Genomic DNA, 9973 nt, shown 5'->3' with positions numbered 1-9973 from the left:
AAAACCAATTCCTGTTCATTTTTGAGACAATGCAAGGGGCTCTAGACACTGTTGCAGGAAGCTGATTTCATGGAGGTCACTAAAAAAGTGGGCCGGGACACCAGGAAGGGGGCTAGGGATCCCACCGAGGAGGTGGGCTCCAGGGAATTGGCACCACAGCGGCCGGGATGGCAGACAGAGAGGTAAGCGCCCCGGCGTGGACGCACTTGGGAGATCAGCCTGGGGGAGTGTGACACCACGTGCTTCAGGGGGCGGGGACAACACTCTCCCTCCCCTTCTTATCTCTAAAGGGTGCAGGGCCTGATCTCAGAGTTTCTTAGAGAAAGAGGAGAGATACAGAGATACAGAGAGAGAGAGAGAGAGAGAGAGAGAGAGAGAGAGAGAGAGAGAGAGAGAGAGAGAGAGAGAGAGAGAGAGAGAGAGAGAATATTTTGAATATATCTGAACCTCAGGGACTGACATAGACAGTAGAGGTGAGAGGTTAGCAACTTCTCCGTTTCAACTTGCCAAGCTCACAGCCAGTTGTGCAGAGAGGGTCCAGCGTAGACGCGGGAACCTGGGGACCCCGAGGGAGTGTTTCTCTGCAGATTTTTTGGGGGGTGGGGGCTTCAGTCCCGACTCTTCCACGTTTCTGCGGCGGGAAAAAAAGCCTCAAGACAGGAAGAGGAGTTGGGGTTGCACAGTCAGAGGATTTAGTTCCCCGAAGTGTGGCGCGGTTGGGGCTTTATATCCGGGACAAGCGCGAGTCACCACACTGTAAGCAAATCCTGGGGCTTCAGCAAACCAGGCTCCGGGCAGCTGGCCCCACGCCCGGCTCGGAGTTCGAGACTCTGGCCACTCAGAGCTCTGGGGCCCGCAGGCTGCTGACCCAGTGCCCTTTATCTCTGTCCCCCTTTGTTCCTTTTATCTCAGGCTCCGCAGGAGGCTCCGAGAGGCCACACTGCCTATCGCCCTTCTGGCTGTGCTACCTCTTCAATGCCCCGAAGGTCTGAGACTGCAGAGGAGCGGGGGCACGGAGCGTCTCGCTAACTGGGCCAGGCAGTGACGCGGGACCGGCGCACCCTCCCACCCCCACCCTAACGGCACTGACACCGGGGCACCGGCGCGGGTCCCTGCATCAGCTAGCTCCGGAGCTGCGCGCTCCACGATGGCTCCGGGCCGGGCAGTGGCCGGGCTGCTGCTGCTGGCGGCCACCAGCCTGGGACGCCCCTCGGAGGGGCCGGAGCTCGCCTTCAGTGAGGATGTGCTGAGCGTGTTCGGCGCTAACCAGAGCCTGTCGGCCGCGCAGCTGGGGCGCCTGCTGGAGCGTCTGGGGGCTGCATCCCAGCAGGGAGCGCTGGACCTGGGCCAGCTGCACTTCAACCAGGTAAGGGTGACCCCTTTCTCTGCAGTTTTCGCAGATTCCCATCCCCAGAGCAGTAGCACCAGAGAAAGGATTTCGTGAAGTTTTTCAAGTTTCAGGCGGTCATTTAATCCTCACCGGTTGGTTCACCGGGCATGGGCATTAAGGGACTTGAGTTAAAGATCTGGCAAGCCAAAATGAGACGTTGAGCTACCAGAGGGCTTGTTCATCTATAGAAAAACTGATAGGTCTACGAAGTAGTTGAGGGCGGAAACTCACCCAAGATATGAGCTTTAGATAGGAATGGTATATTTAAATCTTAAGGAAAGAGTCATTTACTTAACACATTCAGCAGTAGGAACTGGTCACATGCGGTCCTTATCAGTTTCAGTGATATGGGAGTGACCACTCCCATTTAAAAACACTCTTGTGAATATTGCATAAGGCCGCTAGGGCCGAAGCAGCCCACCTTACAGATGGGGAAACTGTGGACACCGTAAAACTCAGATCACCCCGTGATTACTGATTCAACTGAATCAGGTGGCAGCCTGGGGTTGGAGTCATTTTCTCGTCACGTCATGTCATTCAAAATAACAAAACGTACATTTTTCAGTACATGCCTACCTAGTCATTTACTAATGCCTTAGGTTTAAGGGTGGGCTTGAACTTTATAGAGTAATTAAAAATCACATTTGTCTCAGGGCTTGGGCTATCATCTGGTGTTGGAGACCGCGAGTTCTAATCCCCAGCCCAGCAAGCCATTAGAGGCGGCAATTAAATCAATGCTTCATTCTACGCGTTCTTGCTCGCCTACACGTTATATAGCAGATGGGGCAGTTCATATAGAGTTTATCATTTGGGGGCAGTGGAGGTTTACGAGAAAAGTTTCTGTTCCTAAGATGTTTGGGAAATTCTATATTCTACAACTCTGCTTTTGGAAACGTGGCATTTTCCAAAGAGTCTGATCTTTGATTACAATGAAGGGAACTTTACTCAGATAAATTCCTCAACATTCATTAGCCTTATAGTTAGGCTCCTTCCTTCCTTCCTGGGGATTAAATCAGACATATTTTGTCTAGCTTGCAAGTCAAGCACTATGCCACTAAGCTACAGACCCTAGCCCTAAGGATTTGTTTCTGGTACTACTAGTTAAAATGTATATAATTCAAGATGCAGAGCTTTTCAGATGCCGTGACATATCATCTTTCTTTGACCTAGAAGGAGTTTGTGCTGCCCCATGCTGAGTTTTTAAAATGTAAACTGCCTTAAGTTTCATTTCTTGTATGTTTTTATATTTGATTTGATGTTTGAGAAATTACATGTTGCAATGACTGAAATGTCTATATATTTTACTGATGTATTTTGAAACTAAGCAGATACCATTGTAGGTCTTTTCTGGGCTAGCTGTACTGTCTTCTTCTAAAGGGGGCGGGGAAGCAGCTGAGCTGACTAGTTTCTAGGTAGGTGTGGTCATTTGCTTGGAATGAAGCTTAGGGACTGACTTGAGGCTGTATCTGCAACCCACATACTGTGTTGACTTAAACGATAGCCTTATCTCACAGAGTCTGGAGTTTTAAAGAGGCCAAAGACCCCAAGCTCCCTTGAAAGAAAGTAAGGGGCATGCCTAATCTATTTAGGAAAACTAGTTACATTTACTAGTAGTACTATAATGTTTGCCTGTAAGCATGTAGGATAGATGTCCCAATGGGTAAATTATATGTTGAAACCTTAATTCTCATTCTCATATTTGCATGTATATTCTCATTATGAGTATCAAAAGGAGACAGGAGGAGGCCCATAATTAGCTTGGAAACAGAGAAGCCAAGAAAAACTCCGAACTAATCAGGCTTAACAAACATCTCTCTGCAGTTCTATGAAGTCTTAATGAAAACAGCAATCACTGGCGAAATGATGGCAAATGCCAATCTAAAAGAATCCATTAGTTTGCTGGTAATTGATAGATAGCCTTGCCAAGGCACTCAGCATTAAACCACCAGATCTGAAATGAAATGTAGGACCTTTACCGTCTTTATACTTGAAAGACTGCAACTTCAGTTCTCTGCTGGGCACAAAACAGCATCATGTAAAGCCCTTGTGAGAAATGGACTTATCTGACTCTGGAAAAGTCTGAGGAAGTAGAAGGTTTCCCTGGGCCAGAAATTTCTTAATTTTATACAAGACTTGCCCACAGAATTGGACATTTGGATGAGAGCTTTGATAGTGGTTGGATAAACTTCTTTCAGGCAATAGACCACTAAACATGGCACGTTTGGAAATGTTTCTCTTTTTTGGTATTCAAGGGTACGATTGCCTTGCTGCTTTGAGAAACAGAGGTGACTAGCATTCTCAGTGGGAACAATGCAGTTTCCAAATTTGCTTTTTAATGACGATTGATTGAGGGTCAAAAGAGTTAGGTAGGAGAGCAACACAAACTTCGTAAGAAAGAGGGTCTTGATAGCCAAACGGCTCTGGAGTGTGCCTTGACTGATATACAGACTGATCTTTTCCGGGAAATACAGAACACAAGGAAGCCCCAGAGATCAGAATCTCTAGGAAGGATGGATCTAGGAGATTGAGGGGGCTGCCTTCTGTTTGTTCCCACGCTGGTCTCTCACTGTTTCTCTTCTTTATGTTTCCCATCATTTCCTCTTCTCAGGAACCACATTGCCACATTCTCTCATGTAGACACCCGGTAAGCAAAAGAGAAACACTCCATTTCAGGAGTGTTATGCTGAGCTCCAGGAACACCTCCACTCCAACATCCCTGAGGTTCTCGGATAGGGCTAGGTGACGTGGTTCTTGTTTCATATGTTCCCTCCACTTGGGCTTCATGCCCTTAGCTCTTCCCTCTGGATCTTCCTTCCTTCTCCTGCATCAGATGTGTTCCTCTTACATTCTCATCATCATCGGGATGCCCACAGTCTGTTTTTGGACTATTTGAATTTATAATCAATCTTCCTAAAGCAATGTGGTATGCTTTCTTTGAATAACTCTCCATAAACGCTGTTTGACTTATGAACTCCAAGTCTTGAGCCTGGCATTACTGGCTCTGCTCCCCTTGTGCCTCATCAGACCTGGCACCCACTGAACGCTCTACCCTTCTGTATGCTGTTCCTCAGTGTTTTCCTTGGAGCCTTCCTGCTTCTACCTAGAAAGATCTGTTTTCCCTCGAGTTCTCCAATTTAAACAAATATCTTAGAAAAGCCTAACTACTCTTGTCTTAAAAATCCTGTCACCCAAGATTGCACTATATTCTGAATTCTTGCAAGGTATTTATCTTGTTCCCTTCAGTTATCTAGGTATTCGTTCTGCCGATACCTCTACTAACTTGTATAAAATACAATGCTAATTCGGAGCCTATTATATCACTTTTCTAGCAGTTTGCAACCCAGGGACTCTAGGGAGCTAGGCTCTGCTCAGCTATGCACAGTCCCTAAACTTCACGTGTTTTAAGATGAATGATCAGCTTTTCTGTGCTGTGCCTCCTGTATGTCTTTTAAGTTATCCTTTGATACCATTTATACCCACATATGTTGAGGTACCTGTTTTTAATCTGTTTGGGCATTACACCCTGAGAAGTTGTTTAGGTCTGGCCAAGAGTTTAGGAGGAATTACTTTCTCCTGTGTGGCTCTACCTTAGTTGATACAATTGCTCCTATCTAGGGATCTTTTTCAGGTTTGTTTTCTGTGCTGGGTAAAAAAATTAAAAATCAGAAAAAGTCTTGAGCACACCACATAGCAGTGGGGAAACTCTCCCACAGAGCAGACAGGATCCACCAGTGAGGAAAGACTTTTGTTAGAGGTGAGGGAACACACCACAGTAAAGCACACAGAGAAATGTACACTCTGTAAAGTGGAGTGGAACTGGGAGGTAGGATGAGGAGTGGCAAAGGGAACCTGGGACCCCAAATCTGTCCTCTCTTTGAAGGGGGGGGAGTTTGATGTCTTTGAGGGATATCACTCCCCCAATTTGGGGGTTGGTCAGTCTTGAACAAAGACAGGGAAGCTGATAAGTCCACAGCTTTGGAGTGAACAAGTCCTGGTCCCGGCCTTGAATTTGTCATATTGGAGCACAAGCAGGGAGCCCTATAAAACTAGGTCTTTAGGTCTTTGTCTCAAGTCAGGAGTGTGTGGAAGGACCTATACTTTTGCATTGATTGTTATCGATTTGTGACTCTTCTTTCTACTTTGGATCTAACTCCTAGTCCTTTACAATCATAGTACACTATGCATATAATTTTATTTGTGATATTACACTTTTCTCCTTATGTGGCTGTATCTCACATGAAGTGTCCTCTCCAGTGAGGATTTAAACAAGCAGACGGGATGACCCATTCACCTCTTCAGGGGCTGACCTCGCAGTTGGTTTATACCATGCATGAATTAGACATTTTTTGTTTGGAATTTTGGAGACAGAGTCTCACTTCTTTAGGGCCTTAAACTTCTGAGGTTCCTGCCTCACCCTCTCAAGTGTTGGGATTAGAGGATGCTCCATCTTCTTCATTGTCTAAGATTTCATTAGGAATTTTTTTTGAATCAACCTGTAAAGTTTGTTAAGGAGGACAGCAATCTGGACTTCCACAGTTAGAGGTCATTGCAGCAGGTAGAACACATGTGCATATGATTGTAACGCATGCTCAGATGATCCGTCTGATTAGCGAATACAAACAGGAATGAGGCAGAAGCAGATCTGCGTTTCCAGAGGTGGGGTGAGAGCGTGGAATGTACAGAATGAGTGGAGGTGGGGGCTGAGGAGGTTGTGGAGTTTACAAGGTGTCCTGACCTTTTCACTCAGGAGCTCGCAGAAGGCATTAATACAGGCTCTCCACCCAGAGAGTATGCAAAAGGCCCCTCAAGAATGCATACTCTGTCTCTTCAACAATATTTACTTATTTGCAGTGTTGGTTATCAAACATGAAAAACATGCTACCAGGGAGCTAGTTCTCTATTCTGTTCCTACAACCTTTTGGCTGGAATGATCATGTAATTATTGAATCTTTTTCTTTAGTATCCTTTGATCCTATGAAGCCAGAGGTCTTTGGACATAGAAAGATAACTCCTGACTCGGGTTAATGGATGACAAAGCTGGCAGTGTATAGCAAAAGAGGCATGTGTATGTATGTGTGGTCACTGCATTTTTCTTGTATGTATTGCTTACTGTGACGTATTACATATTTTCCCTGAGGTAAAGGCAATAATAGATAGTATTGGGAGACAGTCTAGGGAGCAAAGACTATGGGTGGGAGAGATGAAGAACACATGTTCCTTTCTTCTTTGGCCTTTTTGTGTAGAGATATGATAGGAATGTCTTCCGACCTGCTGGTTCTCATGAGAGCCCATGTGTGGGATACAGAATGATGATGCCTGGTTCCTTGTTAAGTCTCCTAGATGAGGGTGCCCTGCTCCTCACTCCATCACTCTCACTTAAGGTGACAGTACACAACCTGCTGTGTTTTCAGGCTTTGGTGGGATGAGGGACCTGCATGGATCCTTCATTTGACTATGATGTCAAGAGCTTCATTTGCCTAGGCAGCAGGTGTGGGTGGGATCCACTGAAGAAGGAAGACGCTTTTTATTCTTTCCATATCTAACTCTCAAGTGTATGTCTTTTGCCCACTACCCCATGTGTCATGTGGATCCTTTTGTGTAAAATGTAGGTAATTTTAGTAGGAGTTTCTAATATTTCATTATGCTATACAACCCTTCTAATTATTTTACTTTTAATATGACATTTTGTTATCACAACAGTCCTATAATAAAGGTCCCATGTTTTGTCTTACAGAACATCTCTTACAGCACAGAGAGATTAAGTACCAGGACTAATGGTATAAGTGGTAGAATCCTTGATAGTCTCAAACACTTTGCTGTAATGCATACATTTTTGTTATAGCCTAAGAAAACATTTTATCCAGGTAGATAAACCATTACCTCATATTTTGGACTATGGACATCAGTTATCTGGCCCTATTGCTTAGTCACATGAAAGGAACAGTCATAAGGTTACAAGGGACCTAATAAGGAAGACTGGTTCTTATTTTTAGTGTGTGTGTGGGAGCGCATACAGAAGCCAGCACACAACTTCAACAGTCATTCCTTAGTTTCTCCTTTTCCATATTGTTTATGAGACAGGTTCTCTCACTGGCCTAGAACTTGCCAAGGAGGCTAGACAGGAAGCCTGAAGGATTTGTCTGTGTATGCCCCTCAGGCCTTCTTCTTCTTTCTCCTCCTCCTCATCTTCATCCTTCTTCTCTCCCCCCCCCCAAACATGAATTCTGGAATTGAACTTAGGTTTTTATGTCCTCCATGGCTGTCCCCTCCACTCTGTAGGGGCCTTTTAATGTAATTAGATGGATAGATGTGGAAAGTCAGTGTGTGAGACAAAGCCACACTGTTCTTGGTCTGGAGAGATGAATCACCAGGTAAAGGCACTTGAAGTCCAGGCTTATGACCTGAGTCTGAGTCTTTGGGCCCACATGGCTGAAGGAGAAGACTGACTCCTGCTAATCCTCTGAATTCCACAGGAGTGCCGTGGCTTGTGTGCCTATGGGCTGAGTGATAAAAGAAAACTGGCAGGTCATCCCAGTCATATATGGGGGCTAGTGAAAGGGGGATAAGACATGTTTGTGAGTAAAAAGTGTAAATGTTGAGTTGAGAGTACACAGCCAAAACTTAAGTGTGCATACACACTAAGTAAGTGATGTAATTAGAAAAGGTACAGTGTTTAAATAATCCCCATAGCAAGCATACAAACCATACCACAAGGTCACATACACATGGCTCCCAGGCTACTAGACAGCATGGACTCTTAATTAGAAGGAAGAGGTATCCTTTTGGTCAGGAATGCCTTTGGAAGAGCCACAACTAAGTCAGCTCTGCTTATCTGCTTTGGTTTTAAAGATATACATTAATGGAACATCTGCCTATGCCAGTCGTGTGCATACCTTTAAAAACATGTTAGATTTTTCCAGAGAGTTACACAAATTTCCTTTCATGGAATGAAATTTTCATGAATTTTATTTCATATATCGATTTTTTTTTCTGCCCTCAGAGACACTTTGAGCAGCAATTCTTTCTTCTATTGCTAGACTTGAATATGAGTGAAACACCTATGTTATTAGGACGGCTTCCAGCCCAGCATTTATGGTGAACTTTAGAACGGCTCCACTTCTGGCAAATTCAAGTAGAAATCTTCCTTTATGTGGTCCTTGACTGCATCCTGCTGTGGGAAGTGGATGTGCATAGGTGATGGGGAGTGAGATGAAGCAAGGAGGGAAAGCAGGTGAACCGAGTCACTTGCTCTAATATGACAAAGCACCAGTAAGAGGCGAGTCTGAGCTCTTCGTTATAAGTACTGGGAGAGTGAAGTCCATCCTCGACCAGTTGTCTTTTCTCTTTGGATGTTGCAAATAGAGTAGGCAGGGGAAAGGTTTGTAGCAGCCAGACTGTCCATGCTTCATGTATACTCTTGCTTCCTGGTTCTTCCCAGCATACAGGACAGCAATAGGCAGGGGTTTAATTTTTCCCATCAGGAAACCCATGGCTTTTAAACTATGACTACAGTTTTGGTGTGTTTTCTTCAAATGAAATGTACTTTGGAATTCCATGTCATTAATTACTTTTGGTGGTAATAGAAGTTGGGGAAAAATAAAGGGAACATAAACAAGAATGGGAAATAGGGCCTAAAGTTGAGAAGGGTGAATGAATGCTCTATACGTCAAGAAAAATTAACTCCAGCGATGGCAGCTCAGTGTGGTTGCTTGCTGGAGTTTGTCAGTTAATTTGGTTCAGGGCAGTGTTCCTCAGGTGTTCACACATTACCAGGTGTGAAAAGTTAGGCTTTAGGTCATTTATTTACAAAAAAGTTTGGCAACACTAGACAATCTTAGAAACTATGCTATTTTCAGAGACTTCTCCCATTTTCAACTCACTGAATAGTAGACTCCTGTTTGTAATTGATGCTAATTAATTTCTTCTCCGGACTAATTTCCAGTTGCCTGATTTTGTAGCCAAATGTGTTTTTGGAATCTTGAGATTTATAAAGAAATGAAACTATCATCAAATTACCTTTGTGATTGTGGGATCCGAGAGCTGAGAACATCTTCAGAATGGAGCCTTGTTTAATTCGGTTTCTGTCTTCTTCCAAAGATTCTCTGTTATTTTTCTTGGCCTGAAGTTTAAGGGGATCAAAAGAAAAAGTTGATGATCAATGGTGCTAACCTGAAAAGTAGTGTTATGTATTTTTAATCCAAATTTTAATATTATTGCTTCAGAGTTTTTTTAAAAAAATATACACACTTAAATGAATAGTTATAAAAGAAAAAAAAACCTAAAATAAATGAGCTCAGACAAAGTCCCAGAGGAAATTTTAGATCCCTGAGCCTAGCTCAGTGTATCCCATGCTTGTCAACATTCTGGAGAATCCCTGGGATCTCTAACCATTTTAGACAATGCTGCATAATGGTTAACAGGGTGGCATCTAGAGCCACTTACCACCCACACTCAGACTAAAATTTAAATTCTGTCACCTAGTAATATATTAGTCCAGGCAAATAACTTACTTCTTTAATCCCAGTTTTCACCTTTGGGAGTCCAAACGAATGAGCAAGATGGGTGGTTTGAATTGTAACAATG

General features: G+C 44.0%; 1 protein-coding gene across 3 annotated transcripts in view; it reads left to right on the top strand.

Moving 5' to 3' along the window:
* The first annotated feature begins 308 nt into the window (after window positions 1-308).
* Slc39a8 (solute carrier family 39 member 8) overlaps window positions 309-9973 on the top strand; it is a 65852-nt gene continuing 56187 nt past the window's right edge. Inside the window, exons 1-2 of one of the 3 annotated variants that reach the window (XM_021157677.3) lie at window positions 309-473; window positions 913-1366. In XM_021157677.3, coding sequence (XP_021013336.1) covers window positions 1148-1366 — 219 coding nt within the window. In that variant the 5' untranslated portion in view covers window positions 309-473; window positions 913-1147. Of the gene's footprint in view, window positions 757-912; window positions 1367-9973 lie in introns of all 3 variants that reach the window. The other 2 variants (XM_029475491.2, XM_021157674.3) reach the window with 2 other exon arrangements.

The sequence above is a fragment of the Mus caroli genome, unplaced genomic scaffold (assembly GCF_978045245.1).
Source record: "Mus caroli unplaced genomic scaffold, Mus_caroli_1 scaffold_3, whole genome shotgun sequence".
In the NCBI taxonomy this organism is placed as follows: domain Eukaryota; kingdom Metazoa; phylum Chordata; class Mammalia; order Rodentia; family Muridae; genus Mus; species Mus caroli.
The sequence above is the reverse complement of the archived record's forward strand: the minus strand, read 5'-3'. Positions and strand labels throughout refer to the sequence as shown.